The sequence below is a fragment of the Sinocyclocheilus grahami genome, unplaced genomic scaffold (genome assembly GCF_001515645.1).
Source record: "Sinocyclocheilus grahami isolate Dianchi unplaced genomic scaffold, SAMN03320097.WGS_v1.1 scaffold984.1, whole genome shotgun sequence".
NCBI lineage: Eukaryota > Metazoa > Chordata > Actinopteri > Cypriniformes > Cyprinidae > Sinocyclocheilus > Sinocyclocheilus grahami.
This window is the reverse complement of record NW_015506163.1, coordinates 380103-403595: the sequence shown is the minus strand read 5'-3', so window position 1 is coordinate 403595 and position 23493 is coordinate 380103. Positions and strand designations below refer to the sequence as shown.

At 40.2% G+C, this 23493-nt stretch overlaps 2 protein-coding genes across 2 annotated transcripts in view; both read right to left on the bottom strand.

Moving 5' to 3' along the window:
- Positions 1 to 769: 769 nt before the first annotated feature.
- LOC107565147 (tripartite motif-containing protein 16-like protein) lies at positions 770 to 14331 on the bottom strand. Its single transcript, XM_016250360.1, has 7 exons — positions 14264 to 14331; positions 4950 to 5547; positions 4668 to 4763; positions 4107 to 4340; positions 1748 to 1895; positions 1595 to 1654; positions 770 to 1453 (listed from the first exon to the last, which is right to left on the bottom strand). Exons 2-7 carry the CDS (start codon positions 5505 to 5507, stop codon positions 858 to 860), a joined length of 1692 nt encoding a protein of 563 aa, XP_016105846.1. The 5' UTR covers positions 5508 to 5547; positions 14264 to 14331; the 3' UTR covers positions 770 to 857.
- Positions 9319 to 23493, bottom strand: part of LOC107565159 (uncharacterized) — an 18336-nt gene continuing 4161 nt past the window's right edge. The window contains 3 exon segments of the mRNA XM_016250373.1: positions 9319 to 9598; positions 18914 to 19549; positions 19700 to 19815. Coding sequence (XP_016105859.1) covers positions 9319 to 9598; positions 18914 to 19549; positions 19700 to 19815 — 1032 coding nt within the window.

Sequence of the window (23493 nt, the reverse complement as noted above, 5' to 3'; positions counted from 1 at the left end):
CTGTAATTATTAAACTTAAAACATTTAAAATAGATTATTTCTAGGCTTAAAAAACAAGATTGAAAATCATGAAAGCAGATTATCTTGACCACAATTGTTCACAGCTGACGTTTCAGCAGAATATGATAAATACTTTTGATATTTTTTTAATGTAAAATGCTGAATTAAACATTCTGTATGAATCTATGTATTTTGACAATTTAGTTAAATCACTGACAAATTAAATGTCAAAATCTCAGTCAATGCAATACATGTGAATTACACACACAGTACAGTTCTATAAACTATACACTTATTTTTAGCTAAAGGTATGTCATAAAAATAACAGACTATGAACTGATATTTGGCCTACATTTTGTGATAAATAATAAAGATGTCTGAAATGTAGCATTATGATTATATACATTTTAATAATTTTTAAATTAAATTATAAAAGCACACGCAAAATTGGGACAGAGGGTTTTCTGCACCAATTCTAATAAGGGTTTTATTACCTTAAAAATCACATTCCACTTTGAAATGAAAAGAACCATCATTCAAATCTAAATCAATTATTTGTTTACAAATCCCATTTTAATGTTCAAATCACTGTTATCTAAAAAAAAAAAAAAGGTAATTTTCTAATATATATATATATAGGTAGGTAATTTTACCTCAAAAACCAATGGAATAAATCTAAAAAATAGATTTTTTTTATTATTATTAAATCATGATTAATGAGAGCATAACCATTTAATAATTTTTTTAAGAATATATTTAATGTGGAAAAAGTGGTGGAAATTTACCCTGCGCTACACTCGAACATAATGACCTCTTGCATTTATGAATAGTTCAGTTAATTTATGGTATCAATTCTGTTAAATCAAGAGGAATCTCACACGTTCATAAAGACAGCTTTCGTCCACGTTGCAAAATAAGGTGGATGCTTGGTCTTTTTTCAGCTCTATGATCCTGACAGATGAACCACATCCAGCCTTAAACGCAGGGTATAAGGGTTCAGTGAAAGTGGTCTGGACTCTGTGAAGGAGAGTCATTGTGTCAGAGACGCTGTAGAAGGACAGAGTTCCTGCTCTGTGATCCAGATACACTCCTACTCTAGAGGCAACAGGGATTGGGACTTTTTCTTGTGCATGAATGAAACTGAAATTCTGCAGATAATAACCCAGTCTCCATGACATTTTGTTGAAGCCAAGTGCACAGTCAACAGTGCTTCCTTTACGTCTAATTCCACTGTAACAAACTCCTACAGCCCATTCATCCCCACTGCACTTGACCTCCCAGTAGAAGCGACCGTACAAACCGTCTCTAGACAAGATATAGGGACGCTCATTAAATCGCTCTGGTTGATCAGGATATTGCTGAGCTTTATCTGAAGATAATACTTTCCTGTTGTCTTCTGACAGTTTGAGGTTATTGTGTGCAGTGTTCAGATCCAAGTGAAGATCAAAGAAATCTGAGGAGGAGAAATGCACAAAAAACAAATGTTGAACAAAGTACACTTTGGTTCCAAAATGGTCATACTGTAACACATTGTATCCACTGATACGTATCGGTTAATAAGTGTTTCCTTTGAAGAAACCTCGATCACACTTACACTGCAAAAAATCATTTTGGGTTTTTGGTTCTGGAGGGTTTGTAACATAGACATTCGACACTGAAGAATCAAAACAAAACATGCATACGGTTAATTTGTTGGTTTAACCGTACAGAGTATGAATGGCAATATAACATATCAAAATATTCAGACCTTCTCTGGATATTCTTGCTGTTTGTTGTTGAAAGACATCCTCCAAAACCTCTTTAAACATTGAGATTGAAATGTCTTTAAAAAACAGAGTGTGTTGAGTCATGGGAACGTTTTCAAACGTGGGTAAAGCACACGCAGACTGACCGCTCTGAAATGAGAAAAATACAGCACTTTTTGTTACGTAAAAGACAATGAAAAATGTGAAACAGTGAGTAAGTACAGAAACATGGTAGTATACAGTGATAAAATGACTAGCGCTGTGACGGTGGTTCAGTGTTTGGGGATATACAGTTGCAATCAAAATTATTCAACCCCATTGCAAATCAGGTTTATTGGCAAAATTTACAGATTTTCAGCTGTTTGCAATGAACAAATTAAACAAAAGTAATTGAAATTGCTCAACACAGTGAATGTTATAAGTGGTTTCCCCAAATTCAACTGAAAATGCAACTTTTAATGACTTCTGCAGTCTCAAAATTATACAACACATTCATGGCAAACATCTTTAGTTGTTAGTGGAGCACCCTTTTGCTGTTACGACCTGCTGCAAACAAGATGCATAGGCAGACATCAGCTTCGGGCAGCGTTCCATAGGAATTTTTGCCCATTCCTCATGAGCAATGGCCTCCAGTTCAGTAATATTCTTGGGTTAACGTGCTGCAACCGCCTTCTTCAAATCCCACTATAGATTTTCTATCAGGCTCAAGTCAGGTGACTGTGATGGTCAGTGTAGAATATTCTGCAAACAAGCCTTGGTGGAATTTGAAGTATGCTTGGGATCATCGTTGTGTTGGAAGGTCCAGTGACACCCAAGCTTCAGCTTCCTCACAGACGGCATGATGTTTTCTCCTAGGATTTCCTAATACTTAAATCCATCTTGCTTTCCACACGCTGCAGGTTTCCAGTGCCAGACATACCGCTGATTCATAGTTCCGAAAAGTTCCAGTTTTGTCTCATCACTCCACAGAACAGAATCCCAAAACTTCTTGCAAATTGGAGCTGATTTTTCTTGTGCTTTTGGAACAGTAGTGGTGTACGTCTTTGAGTTCTGGCATGGAAACCGTAGATATGAGCATTGATAGAGGCCATCTCTTTTCTAATATCTTCCAGTCTTCTCCCAAAGTTTAAGCAAGTGACAGTTGTAAAAAAAAAAAATTATCTTCCACTGCTTCAAGGCATTTGCTTTTGCGCTGCCAAAGAAGACAGTTCAGGGGGCCATGGCGGAGTGGGGGAAATTCCTTGGCGGAAATTTCAGGTTCTGAGGCCCTCAGTGGGCCTGATGTAGGAGCAGCGGCCCTCCCTGGGCTTGACTCGGGAACAGGGGCCCTCTCTGGGCTGGACTTGCGAACAGGAGCCCTCTCTGGGCTGGACTTGGGAACAGGAGTCTTTTCTGGGCTGGACTTGGGAACAGGGGCCCTCTCTGGGTTTAACTTGGGAACAGACTCTCTCTCTGGTTTTGACTCCGGGGCTGGAGCTAACACTGGAGCGGACTCAGGGGCTGGAGCCGACAATGGAGCGGACTCAGGGGCTGGGGCCGACACTGGAGAGGACTCGGGGACTGGGGCTGACACTGGAGCGGACTCAGGGGCTGAGGCCGACACTGGAGTGGACTCGGGCTGGAGCCGACACTGGAGTGGACTCAGGGGCTGGAGCCCACAGTCTCTTCCTCCGCATCCTCCTTTTTTGAGCAAAGGAGACAGCTGCTGTCAGCTGAGGGCTTGGGAGGGAATTGGCCGGCGGGCTTGACGATGGAGTGGCCGACGGACTTGACAATGGAACGGCCGGCAGGCTTGACTTCAGAGCAGCCGGCGGGCTTGAGATTGCAGCAAGACTTACAAGAAGGAACACACACGTAGCACAAGGGATGGATGATAGACACCAGACAAAGGAACCAAGGAATAGAACCCACTATATACACAAGACTAAACGAGGATAATTACTAAGACACACCTGAACAGAATGAACACAATCAACACCAGGAAAACTGGGTCACGGAGCACATTGGGAGAAAAACACAACACAGGAACAAAGGGGCAGGCCATGGGCGTGACACTGTCCTACAGTGTTTTTTTTTAAACAAGAGATTCCATGTGCAATGTAATATTTCATGGAAAATTGTTACATTTGTGAAAAACAGGTAAGCAGATTGCAAAACAGAATACAGAATGTTCCATGTTTGCAAAGTAACATTTAATTGCAAACCTATTATTTATTTTGTAAAGAAAGCTTTGTACTTCACTTGTATCATAATATTCAACAGCATTCACATACAAAAAAAGTGTTTTGGCGTGCCACTCGGACACTGTGGTGGCGTGGGTGTCAAGTTGACCAGCACAGCCCTAGAAATTATTTGTATTACCTTCAGATAATGGATCTGATCATCAGTAATCATAAGCTTTTCGATCTTGGTTTGTCTTTTTCTGAGTTCTGTCAGCTCTTGATCCAGATGTCTGTGAAGTTCCTCTGCTCGATCTATCTCAGTCTTCTCCTGAGCTCTGATCTGCTCTTTAATCTCAGAGCGTTTCTTCTCAAGAGAGCAGATGAGCTCAGTGAAGACCTTCTCAAAGTCATCCATGGTCTCTAGTGCTGAACTCTGTTGGAGAAAGATGTGATCATGCAGATCATTATTGTGACTAGTTTTGGCACACTAACCAAAATAAATGCAATTAATGTAAGCAATTTTTGGTAAGTTCTCTAAATGTTCGAGCAGTCAAATTAAGCTGCTTCTGTTCAGTGTAAACAGACAGTAAACAAGTGTTTGTCAGGCTACAAAATGAGACGTCTCAATAAGAACATGATGAACTGTCTGTCACTAATTTTATAGCATTTTTGGATCTTAAAACCCATTGGTAACTGTCTACTTATCTACCTTTGTGTATCAAACAAACTTTAAACCTAAAGAAGACATAAAGAAACGTACTGTAAGAAGCTTCAGAGCTTCACTGAGTTGCCGCTGACCTCTCTCTCGCTCCTGGATCAGCTTTTGACACAACTCCTTTGTCTCCTTTAACTCTTCCTGAGGATGTAAACATACAAAATTAATAAAACAATAATTCACAATAATAGACCCCTTTCCAGTCTGGTAAATGGGCATAACAAGGTGAATTGAAATGACTGTCTAAATAAAAACAAGATAATACAAAATAACAACAACAATTATTATTAAAATATTTTATGCATATTTTATTATCGTCAATATTACCTTTTTCCTAGTCAATTCTGAATCCACAGACACAACACTGTGTCCTTTATGATTATCAGTACACAAACAACAAATGCTCTGACAGTCGTCCTGACAGTATATCTCCAGAATTTTCCCATGACTGAGGCAGATGTTCTCCTGAATGTTTCTGGAGGCTTTGACTAGTTTGTGCTGCATAAACGCTGGAGATTGATAGTGAGGCTGCAGGTGAGTTTGACAGAAGGAGGCCAAGCACTGCAGACAGGACTTTACAGCTCTGCTCTTCTCTGTAGTGCAAACATCACAGTCCACAGCAGCCGTTTGTAGGGCTGTCTGCTGCAGCGTCTCCATCATCTCAGCTATCAGAGTGTTCTTCTTCAGTAGAGGTCTCTGACTGAAGCTCTCTCTGCATTGGGGACAGCGGTACGGCGGCCCCTGCTCCTTCTGGCCCCAGCAGTCAGTAATGCAGCTCATACAGTAACTGTGTCCACAGGGAATCGTCACCGGCTCCTTCAGTCCATCCAAACAGACTGGACAGCTGAACTGATCCACAAACCGATTCACTGCTGATTCTGCCATTTCTTTCCAGTGAATTTTGACTTCTGTCTTGTAATAAGAGCTGTTTCGCCAAGAAAAGCAACAATATTTGTCAAATGCCATATTTCACTGAAGTTAAAGCATGGATACTGTGAAGATTTTACATCTAATCAAAAATAATATGAGATAAGCTTGGGAATACGATTTCGTGAATCATCTATTCATTTTACAAACTGCTGGTCCACGGCACTTTTTAATTTATTATTAAATTGTTTAAGTAAGGCTTATATCTAGTTTCCAAGACAGAGTTCAAGATAAATCCTTTCATTAATACTGGAGCTGCCAGTTTGCTAATAAGTTTCAAATGATTATTAAACAGCAAGCACAAATTATGCAAATGTGGCAGTACTTCCGGCACCCTCAGCATTCACTCATTCAAGTAAACTGTATTAGTGGACTAATGTAAGGAATAGTGAATGAGTGTCACACTACTGTGGGAGATAGGCGCATGGAGACGAAGATGATTCAATAAGCATTTAATAATAATTCAAGATGATGAAGATCTAATAGACAAACAGGGAAACACAAGCTGCATACTCAACTACAATAGCTGACAACGAACTGAACTAAATGGGGAACTAAAGTACACAGACCAAATGAGGATAATTAACAAGACACAGGTGAACTAACTAATGAAATCAAGAGGAGACAGAAACTAGGTCAATGAACAAAAGCAAGGTGGGAGAACAAGGAAACACAGAAAACAAGGTCCATACTGTCACAATAGGGGACAATTTCGGATTCAGCCAGAAGTTCCCAGAGATAAACATGTCGGCCCAGATCGTTGCTGCAAATTTTTTTTTCATGGTTTGAGTGTTTAGGAATAAAATTTATTATATAAGTACAATATAGCTAGATCTCAAACAGTATATCATTGTCATTGTCCAGCCATAAAACTAGAAAATTAACTATGATTTTACTACAAATAAAACCATTAAAAACATGGTTATTGTAGTTATTCCATAACCACAAAGTAACTATTGTTTTGCTACAAAAAACAGTTTAACTATGGTATGTGTGTGGTTATACAAATGCGGTAATCAATACGCAAAAAAGGGTATATAAAATCAGACTCAGATATCGTACTCTGTTACAAACGTAACCTTGGTTCCCTGAGATACGGGAACGAGTATTGCGTCTTTGCTAGACGCTATGGGAAAAAAGTCCTTTTTAAATCATGCAGTGAAACTGCACGGCCATTGGTTTGTGCAGTATGTTTTAAAAACAAACCAATGGCTCGGCACCGGTGCTGCACAAACCTGTGGCAACCACGCTTGCCAAAGCCCGCCAGAATGGGAGGAGTCATCTGACTATATAAGCGGCCACTTTGCCATAGGATTCAGGTTATTTCAACTGAAGCGACTACTGAATCGTGCAGCTGCTTGGCAAGGCTAGCAACGCAGTACTCGTTCCCATATCTCAGGGAACCAAGGTTACGTTTGTAACTGAGTATGTTCCCTTTTGATACTACACTCGTACCGCGTCTTTGCTAGACGCCATGGGAACAGTACAATCACACCTAGCCATGGCAGAGGAACGACAATGATAATTCTTGTCTTCAGCACCTCAGGGCCCAAGAGAACAAGAACAATAAATCCCTCCAGGCTAACGGGCTAAGCCTCATGAAGGCCTCACCCAGCTGATAGATCGTTCCAGAAGACTTGCGCAGCCTCAGCACCCATGGGGGCCAAGAGCGCACAAGTAATCTCTCTGAAAGGTCTGGGCATATTACATCCAAGCTGCACTCAGAGCGAACTGCGTGTCAGTTAAGCAGAAAGAACCCTTGCCTGCAAGGCAGGGACATCCAGGTTATAGAACCTAGAAAAAGTGGACGGTGAGGCCCAGCCAGCCGCCGCACAAGTTTGTGCAATGGTCATGCCGCTAGACCACGCCCACAAGGAGGCGGTGCCTCTAGTTGAGTGGGCTCGTACTCCAACGGGGCATTGTAGGCCTAAGGAAGATTAGGCTAGCAAAATAGCACCAATTATCCACTTAGAAAGTCTCTGCTTCGTGACCTGGTGTCCTTTAGTGCGGCCACCGAAGCAAACAAAAAGTTGTTCCGACTGCCTAAACTGGGCGGAACACTCGATGTAGACTTTCAGAGCCCTAACGGGGCAGAATAAATTAAACTCCTTGTCCTCCTCTGAGGGACGAAGCGCAGAGAGGTTGATAACCTGTGCTTTGAATGGAGTCGAGAGCACCTTAGGTACATAGCCATGCCTTGGTTTCAGGATGACCTTGGAGTCGCCAGGCCTGAACTCCAAGCAATTAGGGCTTATAGAAAGTGCCTGCAAGTCCCCCGCTCGCTTGACTGATGCTAGCGCTAGTAGCAGATTAGGCCACGGGTCTGCTATTAGTAGCTGCAATAGCTCTGTCAACCAATGCTGGTTTCTCCAGAGCGGGACCTCCAGGAGCACTTTGCATTTCTGTTCCCTGATCTGCCTGATTACCTGTGGAATCAGGGCAACCAGGGGAAAAGCGTAGAGGAGTTTGGGCCAGTCGTAGGCCAACGCATCCTTGTCCTTGGAAAAATAGATTGGGCAGTGAGAATTGTCTTCTGAGGTGAAGAGGTCTACATCCGCCCTGACGAAGACTTCCCAAATTTTTTTAACTGTCTGTGGATGAAGCATCCCCTCTTCTGAGGGGACCTTGCTTCATGACAACATATCCGCTCCTCGGTTCAATATGCCCGAAACGTGTACTGCTCTCAGCGAACGTAAGTTAAGCTGGGCCCATTCCAAGAGGCACTCTACTAGTACAAGGAGCCGCTTCGAGGATAGGCGATTTATGTAGGACACCACCGTCATGCTGTCCGAACAGACCAAGAAATGATGTCCCTTGAGGTCTGGTAGAAAGGTTTGACAACCCCGCCATACCACCAACATTTCGAAACAGTTGATGTGCAGACTTCTTTCCGCTATCGACCAGTGGCCGAACGTCGGTTTCCCTTTACACAGAGCTCCCCAACCTGTGTAGGAAGCATCTGTCATAACCACCTTCCTCCTGTTGACCATTCCCAGTGGAACTTCCTGTTCCATCCATTGAGTGTTCATCCAGAGGGTAAGGCCCTGTTACACAGGCCTGATTTAACCTGATAATCAGGCTTCCATGACGCCATGAGTAGGATGAAACCTGAGGGGGCGCATTCGCAGCAGGCCCAACTGTAGCACTGGAGATGCTGCAGCCATGAGGCCTAGCATTTTCTGAAACCTCTTGAGGGGGTGAGAGGCACCAGCCTTGAAGGAGGCCACGAGCCGCCCGTATGCTCAGGGCACACTATTTTGTGACCTTCGCTTTCATTTGAGCCGAGTCGAATATGGTTCCCAGGAATGAGACTCGCTGGCGCTCTTGGCAAAGTTTACCCTGAGCATTCCAAATGGCTGAGGAGAAGGGCTTTGTGAGATAGTGACTCCGCCTTCGACTGTGCCAGAATGAGCCAGTCGTCGAGGTAGTTGAGAATGCGGATTCCCGCCTGTAAGGGAAAGAGCCGCATCTATGCACTTCGTAAAGGTGCGTGGAGCCAGCGACAGCCCGAAGGGAAGGGCCGTGTATTGATAAGCCACTCCCTCTAAGGCGAATAGCCTGTGATGGGGGGCTATCTGGATGTGAAAGTAGGCGACTTGGGGAGGCAGCTTGGGGGGTGGTCCGGCAGCAGCGAGACTTGGCCCCCTCCTCTTCCTGCTCCTTTGCTCAGGATGACGCCGGAGGCGTCAGGTCCAGCACTAGCTTAGGCAGGGGGCCCAGGCGCTTCAGAAATGGGTAGCGCTGGGCTGAGCGGGAACGTCTTCGAGGCTCAGGCTTTCTGGGTGGCAGCGGCCGCCGCAGGTGCAGGCTTCGCGGGCTGCTGAGTCGGTGCAGACTTGGGGCGACTCAAGGCAGCTGCAGAGCTGGAATGCTTGGGTAGGAAGTGTCGCATGGCTTGGGATGACTTCTGTGCTTCAGTGAAGCGCTCAGGGAAGCCCTCGACCGCTGGCCCGAACAGACCGTTGGGAGAGACCGAGGCGTCTAGGAATGGCACCTTGTCAGCGTCCTTGATCTCGGTCAGGGTCAGCCATCGGTGGCGCTCCAATAGCCTGAGTCGTGGTCTTTGTTGCTCGCAAAGCCAGGTCTGTCGCGCTCCTCAGCTCCCTGAGCGTCCGGGTTTGACTCGTCTGTGCTGGCAAGGAGCTTTGACTGGAAGACCTGGATCACGGCCATTGAGTGGAGCGCCGAGGCCGCTTGCCCAGCCTATGAGTAAGTTTCCCCACACCAGTGAGGGCTGACGTCACCCTACATGGCTTGGATGGATGGGCAGCCTTAGCCTTCCAGCCGATCGCAGTGGGCGGGCAGAGATGCGCGGCCACTGCCTCGTCGAGTGGAGGCAACTTCTCATACCCCTTGCCTTCAGCGCTGTCGACCGAGGTGAGGGCGGATGAAGCAGCACAACGGAGGCGGGCAGAGTATGGTGAGTCTGGTGAGCTCGTCGTGGACCTCCGGAAAAAAAGGAGAGGATCGCTGGCGAGGGGACAGCGACATGCTGTCATCCAGCAGCTCCTCGTCACTCCCACCGAATTACACCAGATCATCCGAGCGCTGAGATCCTCTGCCCTTCTGTTTTTTCCTCACAGGCTCCTGGGAGGAAGAAAACGGGGGGGGGGGGGGTGCGAGGTTGCTTTCAGCAAAGAAAGCTATCCACGAGCGCACGAGACTCATGCTCTCACAGTTGAGCACAATTGGTCTCGGTGAGCGCGGATTCCACGTAGGATTTCCCCAAGCAGGAAACGCACTCACGATGGCCGTCATCGGCATGCGAGGGAGCCCTGCACATACCACAGTAACGGCGCGGCAATTGAAACAACGCCGTAGAAATTTGCTCTTTATTATCTCGCCGGATGGCGGCAGGGAAACCACACTACTGCTGCACATCGCTGAAAGCGGCGAAAGGCGCTGAATCAGCCGGGCAGAGTTGTTCCACTGCGAGGCATGTCAACGGTGAACAGGCTCTTCAGTCAGCGGAGATGCGAAGAACATCGTCGTTGTTGAAGGAGAAGAAATCTGAATCCTATGGCGAAGCGGCCACTTATATAGTCAGATGACTCCGCCCATTCTGGTGGGCTTCGCTGCCATAGGTTTGTGCAGCACCGCTGCCGAGCCATTGGTTCGTTTTTAAAACATACTGCACGAACCAATGGCCATGCAGTTTCACTGCGTGATTGAAAAAGGCTTCAGTTCAGGAGAAAAAATTACTTTTTCCCATAGCGTCTAGCAAAGACGAAGTGCGAGTGTAGTATCGAAAGGGAACTCAATGAGCTGCCGCTTATCTATAATATGTCATGAATCTACAAAGACAGTAGCAGTTTTTTGGCACGGGCGAACCGGGCAGCCGCCCAGGGCAGCATTTTTTCATGATACATGGGGAGCGGCACGAGCAGTTAAAAAAAAAATCCTCTGCGCCGTCGCCGCGAAGCGGTTTTCTATTATCTATCATTTCACTCTGTGGGGAATTGGCAAATTGGCGCCCCTGCTTGCTGAGAAGGTGCCGTGCACAGAAGCTGTGTGAGAAGGGGAAAGGGGAGCGACATGGGGGACAGTTCACCTCTGGGTCTCTCCCAAATGAAATGGACAAGGGGGGGGTCCACTGTATAGAGCAATACTCTAATGGAATTAGTGGGCTAAAGTCAGTCACACCTCGACTTTCTTCCAAATAACGCACATTTCATTCATAATATTATAAATACAGGCCTATAGTTCCTGCACATTTTAGTTTTTCTGAATTGTGTGAAATGGCTAATAAAAATAGGTAATACAAAACGATTATGTGGTCACCAAGGTGAATTGGTTTAGTCTTGACTTCTGGTCGTGAGTGACAGTGTTGGGGGGATGGGAAATCTGTTGATTGTCGAGTGCCAAATAAACACAGAGATGGACAGGAAAAGGTCAAAGCCATCAGGTGCCCAATTTAGAAAAAAAAGAAAAGAAGAAGAGGAGAAACGAGCAAAAGATAAAGGTATGCAACTATGTTCTCTCTGTATGATTATTAGGATATCCATGTCATGAATGAAGGGCTAATGTTAATTGGTGGGTATAACTCTTAAGTTTTTTAGCCTTTTTGCTATGATGCTTGCTATGCTTATACAACAATAATTCCGTTTTAACTCAACAAACACGAGATCTAATTTCACCATAATATTGTGCTTTGCAACAAAACTGTTACAAGTTCAGTTATTATTTATTTCCATCAGCTGGGTTAACGTTAGGGCCTGTAATTAGCCAATGGAATTTTCAAATCTGTGTAATTATAATTTAAATCGGACTACTTTTCAAATTGTATTTCATAAACCAACATCTCAGACGTTATGTCAAAACGTTATGGGGTTTCAAATCAAAAAATGACTTTCTGTTACAGAACAGGGCATTGATTTCATACATGTCCACTGTAGAGGACATCAGGACTTAAATCATGTTTATCAGGCATTTTGGGAGACACAAGTGAATATGGAAATAAATTATACATCAATATTCCTATGAAATATTAGATATTATTATTAAAATGTTGCCAATTATTACTCCAATTATTACACTTCTTTTTTCATTAAATTTTGCTCCAAGAACACATTAATATGCAAATTAGATACAGTGTATAGTGTATATTTATTTAATTTCTGATAACTTATAGTGTCATATTTTGTGCAGAATTGTGTTCATTGTCTTTTGGCAATGTTGGAGGTGGAGATTGTGCACCTTAAAAAGTGTTTTTCCAGTTGTAATTGCAATAGTTAAATAACTGGATTCTCTTAAGTGTGTTTTTCAAATGTTCTAATGAAGGATTTGTACAATTGAGAAATATAATTTTCTCTATAACTTATGTTGTTATAATAACATATTGGGGGGGGGACGCTTGAAGGGGGTCTCGCCCAGGGTGTAATTCAATGTAGAACCGCCACTGTACAAAGATAAATTATTGTTGAAGTTGTTTACGGGTTTCACTTTCACTCGATTTCCATTGTGGCTGATAAAGAGCTGAAAATCACATGTTTTCAGAGAATCACATGTTCACCGGGAAACGAAGCCTCGCTTTCTTTCCAGTCACATGAATGATTTCCTTTTAGCTGCTGTAGTGGATTTAGGTATTGTAGAGTTAAAGAAAGTTAGCATTGCAATGTTTGAAGTGGATGTCATAACAAATTTCAGTACACCGGGAAGATTTTTATAGGAGCAGTTCATTCATGGGTTTCCCAAAAGCATTGACTCTACGATCAACTTAGCTTACCATGCTTTTGAAAAACACAGTCGAGGGCTTTCATTTTTAAAACTCTCCGTAGATTTCATCCTAAAAGTGTACGTAAGCTCAAAAACTAGATTTTGAGTATGCTCAAAAGTTTTCAGGTTTATAAAACCATGCGTATGTCAGAACCTGCGCTAAAATCCCTTTATAAACCACAGTCAGGGGAAGATTGTGCGTACGTGCATCTCCACCACGACTCCCCGAAATCACCATATGGAGCTTACAACGATTAGTTTTACTATGCATAACCTCATCTGCATATCATTCCCATGCACATTTCCATCCACGTGACACCATGTTTAACACCGTCAAAAGACATTAAGGAAATATGAGATACAGACTATAAATGACATTTGTGCCATACACATTCATTTTTATTGCTAAAAATCATCCGGTATCCTTGTTATGTTTTAGAATAAATATATGAAACTATCCATAAAAACTGTTTAAAATAGTTCTCAGAAAAAATATTTAGAATAGAGTTGATCTCATTCATTTCCACTGGCCCAATAATATTTCAATTGTTTTTTTTTTTATCAAATTAAATTAATTCAGTTTTGCTGATAAGGTGAACATCTTTTAGCTATTTTTAGCGGAAATATATAGACCTATATTTATTGCAGTGTAAAAACAATCATCTGACTCTGACTCATTGACAAATTATTTTAAAAAGGAAACGTGCAAATCTTTCCTTCAAATACAGTGGCATTTTTCATAATGTTGTGGAGATGCCTTCACACGACATCAACACCTCGGTGCAGCAAGTTGTACAAGCTATTATCATTGGTCCCATTCAAACCGGACAATAGACCGTTCCACCGAATCCAGAAGTGTCCGCCACAATGTCGAAAAATTATCGCATCATTGATCATTGTTCTCGCTAAAAATATTTTCTCATAACATATAAATATATGTGCACCTATAGTACACCTCGCTGTCATTAAAACATAACATACCACAGGAAAAGTAATCAAGCGCATCCACTACAAATAGGCTATGTCTAAATTCATATAATTCTGGTTTAACTTCTGCGTACTGACTTTATATAATTTCAGTGCTTATCTCTATTAATGAGAGTGGAATATTTAATGTAAATGTATATGATGAAATGAAAACAGTTTAAAATCGGTGTTTACTTCATTACTTTTCTTTCTCCAGGAAAAAAAGTTCGTACGCATGGGTCAGAGTTTGCGTGCAGGTGCGCAAATTTTTTTTTTTTTTTTTTTTTTTTTTTTTAATTTTTTTTTTTTTTTTTTTTTTTTTTTGTAAATTCCACCTTTTGCGTAGGAAGTGGCGTACGCCTCTGTCAGGGCAGGTTTTGTGCGTAGGCTACGCAACTGTTATTAATGAGGCCCCCAGGCACGTTACAAGTTACAGGAATATTACAGATGCATAATACATAATTGTAAACGATTTCTTTTTAAAAGCAGACAACATGATAAAGTCATATTTTTGGATCGTATTAAGTTCCTACCTTGACAGAAATACAACTCAAATATGATTTGCTTTGCCCCAAAGAACAGCAGTGTGGCTCTATTGCAGAGGTTGAATCACTAGTGGGGAAATGTGTTTCATTTCGCTTGAATTTAAAGACTTCTGGTCTTCCTGTCAAAGTGAAATTAAACTGTGAGAGAAAGAGAAAGAGAAGTAAGTGAAAGAAAAAAAAAAATCCCATGTATGACATATATGACTCATAAAAAATAAAACATTTGCTGCCTTTAATTTTTAAGTACAATGAACTTGGCTATTTAAGTCATTTCATATTAAATTAAACTGACTTAAAACAATTAGTTGAATCTTGCTTAATGCATTTAGATGAGTCAAAGTAAAACATATGTTTTCATAATTTACTGATCTTATCAATTTTACAGTGTTGGTGATTAATATTTATGAACTGTAATTATTAAACTAACACATTTACAATTTTGTTTCTAGGCTTCAAAAAAAAAAAAAAGCCTACATATGATGAGCATACGAGACGTCTTTCAAAAACATTAAAAATAATAATGTGTCCAAACTTTTGACCAGTACTGTAGATAGAAAATAGAAAATAATGTATACGTTCAACAGTGCAGTGTAGTAGTAGTAATACAATAATCTTATTGTAGATGCACGGAAAATAATATTTATTATGTATTGTACATGGTTTCCAAATAATGTAGAAATAACTGCCCAGTAGGGGACGCCAATTCACCAACAATGTGAAGAAAATCACTGCCAAGTAGTGCAATCTTTTTTAATGACACATTAAACTTACTTGTCTCAAGATTTGAAAACAAACAGTAGTAGCCTACTTGTTGATTATTAAATTCATCATGCTACGAATATCGTTTACACGCACTGACACAGCTTACACTAGTGTGTCCTTAAATAGCGTCCAAACACATTAATATATGTTTTATAATATAAGTTTAAATTAATTGATAAATTATTGTGATAGCTTCAATATAAATGTAAAGATAATTAGGGGATTTTGCCTACTCCTTTACAATCATTCACACTCGCATACAGTGGAGCCACAATCTTCTTGAAGTTCTTTTGAAGATGTTCTGGATTTTTCTCAGCCCAGAAGATATCCTTAAAGACAAAGGCTTTCACTGTGCTTGACACAGTTCTCCAAAAGTTACATGGTGTCCCTTTAAAAATATTTTATGTACTAATAATCATGAAGCTCTTATGAACCTGCACCAAACACACCACACACAAACAGACACATGCACAAAACAAATACACAAACAAAACAGAAAGAAATAGAAAATGGCATCCTTGCTTCATCAGAGAAAACAGGTGCGCTCAGCGCAGATGGGAGTTTTACTTACTCAAACATGTTCTGAGGGCAGAAAGGAAAATGATTGGTTTACAGACTCAACCAATGAGATTGAAGCAGAGGCAGGGTCAGGAAATTTGAAAGTGTGGAGGGAATACTTCAGACAGATACGTTACGTTACTGACGCTTCGTGGGAGGCATTTATTGCAAGGTGAGTGAATTTACCATGTATTTTCATGAAAATAATTAACATCTTGTTGGTTTTTTTTGTAGTTGGTCACCAGGTTTGCACACATCTCATCCACTCCTCTTTACAGATTCTCTCTAAATCCTTAAGGTTTCTTGGCTGTTGTTTGGCAACTTGAAGTTTTAGCTCCCTCCACAGATTTTCTATAGGATTGAGGTCTGGAGACTGGCTAGGCCCCTCCATGACCTTAATGTGCTTTTTCTTGAGCCACTTCTTTGTTGCCTTGGCAGTAAAGCCAAAGAGCTCAATTTTGCTCTCATCTGACCACAGCACTTTCTCCCAAGCCTTGAATCATTCTGAATCATTTAGATGTTCTTTGGCAAACTTTAAACAGGCCTGTACATGTGCCTTCTTGAGCAGGGAAACCTTGCGGGCGCTGCAGCATTTCAGTCCAATGCAGCGTAGTGTGTTACCAATGTTTTGCTTGGTGACTGTGTTCCCAACTGCCTTCAGATCATTAACAAGCTCCTCCCGTGTAGTTCTGTGCTGATCCCTCACCTTTCTCATGATCGTCCTAACCCCATGAGGCGAGATCTTGCACGGAGCTCCAGACCAAGGCCAATTGATGGTTATTTTGTATTTCTTCCATTTCCGAATAATCGCACCAACAGTTGTCTTCTCACCAAGCTTCTTGCTTTCTGTGGGAACCAGAATTCTTGGTTGGTAGGGGATCAAATACTCATTTCACTCTCTGAAATGCAAATCAATTTCTAACCTTTATATAATGTGTTTTTTCTGGATTTTTGGTTGATATTCTGTGTCTATCAGTTAAAATAAACCTACCATAAAAATTACAGTCCCTTCATTTCTTTGTAAGTGGGCAAACTTACAAAATCAGCAGGGGATCAAATAAATATTTTCCCCACTGTAGCTCAGTATCTGTAAATGTCTGATGCATTTCATAAAGGGGTCATATGATGCTATTTTAAAGATCATTATTTTGTGTATTTGGTGTAACAGAATATGTTGACATGCTTTAATGTTAAAAAAACACATTATTTTTCAAATACTGTACATTAATGTAGTTCATCTATGCCCCGCCTCTCTCAAATGCGTCGTTTTCAACAAAGCCCCCTCCTTTGACAAGCACAGTCTGCTCTGATTGGCCAGCTGACCCAGTGCATTGTGATTGGCCGAACACCACAAGCACGCTTCGGAAATGTATCACCCCCTTTCCATAATCGCGAGCTTCAGCTTTCAACATAAATGTAAAGAAAGTAAATAATGTCCTTAGTTTTACCATCAGCTCAAGCCCGAAAGGGGAACAGTCGCGTGAGAGACACAGTGATGATGCTCGTATGTATTTGCAGTACACAAGCCGCGATTAAGAAAGCTGACTCCACTGTGATGTGACCCTGTCTCTCTCTCATGCACACACACACACACACACACACACGACGTGATACTCTACATGGCGCAAAACTCATTTGAACAGTCAATAGCAAATACTTAAACTATTAAGAAAACGTACTTACAGTCGCTGATTCAGAATAAGTGCCAGATTGTCATAGCAAATACGGAATTGGCCCATTTTTTTTTAGAAATAGTATTTGCACAGCCAGCCTTGTAGACTACTCTCCTAGGTGCACAAAACTGTCGTCCATGAAATGCGTTGCACAAATTCGAACATCTGGGTTGTGCTGTTCTGTTGTAAATAAATCTTAACCAGTGATTCCTAATTGCATCTACTTCCGGAAGGCCAAATAAAGTGCTTTTGCTTTCGCACTGAAACACACAGTGTCTCCCTGACATGGCTGCATCAACACTACTGCGTTCCTGAAACCACGCCTTCTTTCTTTACATGAACAATTGGGCGGCATTACGCAAATATTTCCACATCGTGACGTAGACATGTGGGGGCGTGTTTGAATGAGGTGTTTTAGCCTGGTCTGGATCAGCCTTCTCTTTTAGATAGAATAAATCCTTTTGTGGGAGACTTTGAGCTTTGTAACTCTGCAGATCTTATACATGTACAAATAGCTACATAACACAGTAAAGAAAAGGAATAATAGAAATCGCATCATATGACCCCTTTAATGTGAAGCAAATCTGTAGAATTGTTCATAAGCTGCTGTGAATGTGAGAATAATCTTGTTGAATGGAGCTGAATGGAAGCTACTGTAAATGAATTCAAGCTACTTACCATAAGGCATGAACTGTAATCAAGGTGCAGCAAGGTTTTTAGAGATTTTCAGATTAGCCTTTTCTGAGGTCATGGGAATTTATCCAGAACCAAAAACCACATATCATGTGACAGCACGATTTAAGACAATAAAATGTCTAAGATTATATGATATAATGAGTGGATACTGGATTATTATTATAGTAATTTATATGCTATTGAAAACTTAAAGTACTTTGTAGAATTATAAATTGATTTGACATTGTTGCTGCAACCTAACATGTGTTCCAAAGTTCACTAGAATGATAACATCCTTTAAAATCGATTAGACGACTATCTAGTGTATTTACAGACATAGAGTTCATGTATGAGCAGTTACTTTCTTGAGACACTCAACATGATCTGTTTGGCCTTGTGCAAGCAGCATTTGTGTGTTGCTTTGTGTTGACACTCAGTTTGGTATATGTGAATGATCTCACAATTATTTTACCAATCACTAGTGAGGCCACAGGATGAGCCACATGCTACAAGTGTTCAATCACACTCAATGTTTGCTTTGGAAGTTCAAATGTGTGAAAAAACGAGCAGAGTAGCAGCACCAGATATGTTTTGCTACGTGTTGAACGCTGGGCATTTGTAAAGCATTATAACATAACTGAGTGAACTACTGTACTTATGGTGGAGATTAATACAATGTTGCTCTTAAGGAAAAACTAAAATCTGGTTTACCAGATTAGTGGCAGCAAATCAGATGTTGTTTGGTCAAAGAATATTGTGTGAAATAATCAAGAGCGAATGTATGAGCAGAATTTATTGTTGTTTCCAAAGTTTACATACATTATGCAGTGTATATTATGGTGGTTCCACAAGGGATACATAATTAATTTTATTAGGCATAGAACAGGTGTTCAAGAATGATACATCAGAGATGTATTTTAATAGCCCATTGTGTGCTGGGCGTTTAAAGAAAGATTTGTTAAAATGCCACCCTTTGATCACTGACATAAGCATTTTCTAGAAAAGGAAAATTGCTTATTTATTTTCAAGCAGACAGAAAGTATCCACATTGTTATTTTCCACACATTTCCAACATTCCATTCCATCACTGGTTATCTTACACCGATAAAGAGGCACTACCGCATTAATCTTTAGAAATTCTTCTGCCAGATTCTTCTTTTTGTCCTTCTGCCAGATCTCGTTGAAGACAAATGCATTCATTCCATTTTTTCTTGTGTTTATCCAGTTTGAAAGACCATTCAAAATATTGTCTTCCCCACGAATGCATTTTTTCACACAAGGTGAGTTGTAAGAATAGAAAACTACACAGCTATTCTGATCTGCCTGCTCTAGAAGTTTGTCCATGGGAGATTCACCTAAAGGATAGAGCAGAACATGCTCAGAATGTTCCTTTGTGGTACGATTTGGCCTTGCAGCAATGACGTTGCGTGAGTCTGTGCAGAGTAAACATTTCTGTCCTTTACTGAGCTCATCTTTTACATGTTTTGCATCTTTATTGCTGAACACATTCTGGATATCAGCATGTACGTCTGTACACTGAGCACGTTGAACAGAGATTGCTATTGCATACTGAGCATCTATTTGCATTTTGGTTTTTGGCTGGACACTGCAGAGATAAAATTTTCACAATTTAACATTATCACAATTTAAGAAACTAAGAATGCAACTTTCCATCATGCAACAATTTGAACATGCATTTTACCAATTTAATATGTTGATTTTAATTTACTAAATTGTACAAATACAGTACACTTACTTGTCAACAAAATACTTGGAGATATTAGCAAGGGCACCAGGTTTCACATCCCTCTCAGTGCTTTGAACGCCCAGATAAAGCAGGACGATGAGCACACTCGATGGAAACAGGAATGCCTTCAAAACAATAAATAAATAATCTGAGAAAAGATTATACACTGAGAGAAACAGTTTCACAATATTTCTGGTTTTCAGAAGCCCATAACTGGGTTTAACTTTGGCAGACTTATTAAAAACGGCTGCTGTTTTTGCCTTCTTGCAAATGGAAAACACCCAACATTCCTATTTAAACTTATTTAAAATAGGCCTATAAAAATATGTAGATTTTTGGAGCTGTATGAATATAATCAGTATGAATGTGTACTAATTAAAAATGAAATATAGCAACTAATTAATTTGCATACAATGTTGCCATTGTGATTGACATGGAATGAGAAATTATGTGACGTTGGTTCACTTTTCGGAGTGATGATGATGATGATGATGATGATGATGATGGAGTAAATGAAGCCTGTTTATTCAAATGCCAGTCATACCCCTTAAAGGGGTCATCGGACGCCCATTTTCCACAAGTTGATATGATTCTTTGGGGTCTTAATGAAAAGTCTGTAACATAGTTTGGTTAAAATTTCTCAATGGTAGTATAAAACATTCAGAGCACGCCGTTTTATAGCATTTTCCTTTAACTGTTAATGAGCTCTGCTGACCCCGCCCCTCTCTTCCGAGCCGCTCTCAGAAAGACTGTTTACTTTAGCCGCATTCATTGTGAAACTTGCTAATTAGCACATTATTAGGAAAGGAGTTTTTCAAAGATTCATTAAAAAACATTATACTCACTTCTTCTGTAGGTGAAGCTGGATCACGAATGATTCGCGCGAACATAGACGCATTTATGTAGATCGGGGGCACATTCCCTTCAAAAACAAACGTAATCCACTGCGTCTTCAGCGGCTCAGATGTCGGGAGTAAATGACGACTGCTATGTTCATTATTACATCCAACAACAGAACACCTCAATCACTTAGAAGTCATTCTCCTCTACATCTGCTCCGGTGGTGAAACAATGGCGGACTGATGACAGCTCACTCAGGGCGGGTCTAAGGTAAGACGCCAGTCCAGTCTGTGCTGAAACGCTACTGTCAATCAAACTATCGTGGGAGAGGCTCGATTTGAGAAAGGGGAGAACATTTAACCAGATTTTTTTTTTAAAAACACTTGGTGGATTTTTATCATTATAGGGTGGTTGTGTACACACACTGCCAACACACATTTCAGTTCAGACAATTTGTAAAAGTGCATGTAGCATCCGATGACCCCTTTAAAATGACATTTAAATGGTGTGGCTTGTAGATCTACTGTGTTAACCATGTCAGAATTGCACAAACTCTTTGTTTCAGTAGTGTTTAAGATCATATAAAACAGTAGAGAGTAACTCAAGAAGTTACAGCAGATCATTGAGAAAGCATTTCAGTGATTCTTGAGTGATGATGCATATCCTGTACAAAAGTCCTTTCCACCTAAAACCTGACGTACACGTTCATTGTGAACAGGTTCATTTCAAACATGAAAATATTTATTCACTGATGCAAATATGAGACAAATTCTGCTGTAAAGCCACTCTAATAAAGACAACAGTGTCATTGTTTAGCTGAAGTCAGTTCAGTTCAGTGATTGTGTAAAGTTCATCAATGATGAAATGAGTCCAATTCATCTATAAAGCAGCTCTGGAGAAAACAGAGATGTCATCCGTAGTGAAAATGAAATATACTAAAATGTATTTGAAAAACATTTATTTCATGCCAAGTATACTACAAATATATTTACATATTTATGTACTTAATTAAAAGTTCTCGCAATTGTACTTTTGGTATACTAAACTCGTATCCCTAAAGTCTGCTCAATTGCAGTTACCAATTTTGTACTTAATGCACTTTAATTGTGCAGAAGTATGCTGAAGTCCAAATAAAGTTATATTGAATTCGATTGTGCTGAAGAGGAACTACTTCAGGTACACTTCAAATATCTTGCATTTAAAGACTGATATTATTCAAAGATCATACAATCCTCATCAATAGTGACATTAAAACACATTTTTTTTTTAAAACACAAGAAATATTCCAAATAAGGTTTAATTATAATTTTTAAATCATTAAGTCTTTAGTGATATGTCAGTAAATACGTTAATGTATTTGAACTATAATGAAATAAATGTATTTTAAATATATTACTTGGACTGTTAATCTCAGTTCACTTCTCAGCACATTCATATCAATAATACGGCAGAATATTAAATGTCCCTAACTAGGCAAGTTAGAGGCAACAGTGGCAAGGAACCCAAACTCCATCAGTGATAAAAATGTACAGTTATATGTTTTTGCTTGCTTAAAACTGAAGCAAGTTTTTGCAATTTAGTTGCAGTCTAATGTAGTTTTTGTTTACAGAATTAGTTTTCTTCTATATGAGGCTAAAGGCCATAAACACAATTCTCATTTAAACATCCCTCTTTTCTTATAAATAAAATTCCCCAAAATGCATAAAAAAACATATACTGTACAAACCTTACATAGTTGTGATCGTCTCTCTGACTTCATGTTTCATCTGTAAAAAGTTTCTATCTGTTATGAGAAACAATGCTGAGTTGTGAGGAACGAGAAAAACATCAAATAAGGTTTTAAGCAAGGACATTTATAGGAAAACTATAGGCAGTTGCTTAAGGATTCTTCAGTTGAGGAGGGGCCGACAAGAGTGTCACATTCGGTAACACTTTACTTGAAGGGGTGTGCATAAGACTGACATGACACCTTCATAATCATGACATGACACATGTCATGAATGTGAAGGAGTTGTTATGCGCGTTTATGACAACTGTCATTAAGTGTCATTTGCTCAGTTATGTCATTTTTAATGCAAATATGACATTATTTGACCTAACCCTACCCCTACCCTTACCCCTAACTATAGCCCATAACAAAGACATCTCAAGCAATGTCATCTTTGTATTAAAAATGACATAACTAAGCGAATGACACTTAATGACAGTTGTTATAAACATGCATAAAAAACCTTCATATTCATGACATGTGTCATGCCATGATTATGTAGGTGTCATGTCATGATTATGAAGGTGTCATGTCAGTCTTATGCACACCCCTTCAAGTAAAGTGTAACCTCACATTCTCTTTGTTTCTTGAAAATTAAACTGAAACAAAAAGAGAACGTGACACCATTGTTGGCTGTCCTGGAGCCTAGTTTTCCTAGAAATGATCTTGCTTAATACCTTATTTTCATCATTAGTTCTCTCAGGAAATATATCCATCTCTTTAGTTTGTTCATTGCCTGGTGTGTTCTTGCTTTTGTTTTATTTAATAAAGCATTTAGATCCACTGTGCTTCCTCAGCCCGGCTGTGACTGAGGGAGACACAAAAGGGAACAAAATACTGCTCTGTTACAAGAGTCTGAGGCACTAAATGGCAAGTAAACCATCCACGAGCAGAATTTAATATTATGTCTGCAAGGTCATTTATAATAAATTATTATGGCAGTTCGACACAGGACACATGATTAAAATTGTATTAGTCACAGAACATGTTTAAGAATAATACTGTGTGTGCAGTGAGTAATAATTCTAATTTTATAGCCCAATGTGAGCTGGGGAAAATTAGTTTTATAAAAAAGATATGTGAAATGATTTATCATCACCGTTTGATTATTGACAAGCATTTTCCAGAAAATGAAATGTAATAATTTCTTTTCAGGCAGACAGAGCACCACTCATTGAATGACAAATATATACTG

Coding starts and splice junctions, on each gene's coding strand:
- LOC107565147 (XM_016250360.1), bottom strand. CDS start 5,507: ATGGCAGAATCAGCAGTGAATCGGTTTGTGGATCAGTTCAGCTGTCCA. Junction 4,764..4,949: donor CAGAATTGACTAGGAAAAAG/GTAATATTGACG, acceptor TTACATCCTCAG/GAAGAGTTAAAGGAGACAAA. Junction 1,454..1,594: donor CCAAAATGATTTTTTGCAGT/GTAAGTGTGATC, acceptor TCTCCTCCTCAG/ATTTCTTTGATCTTCACTTG.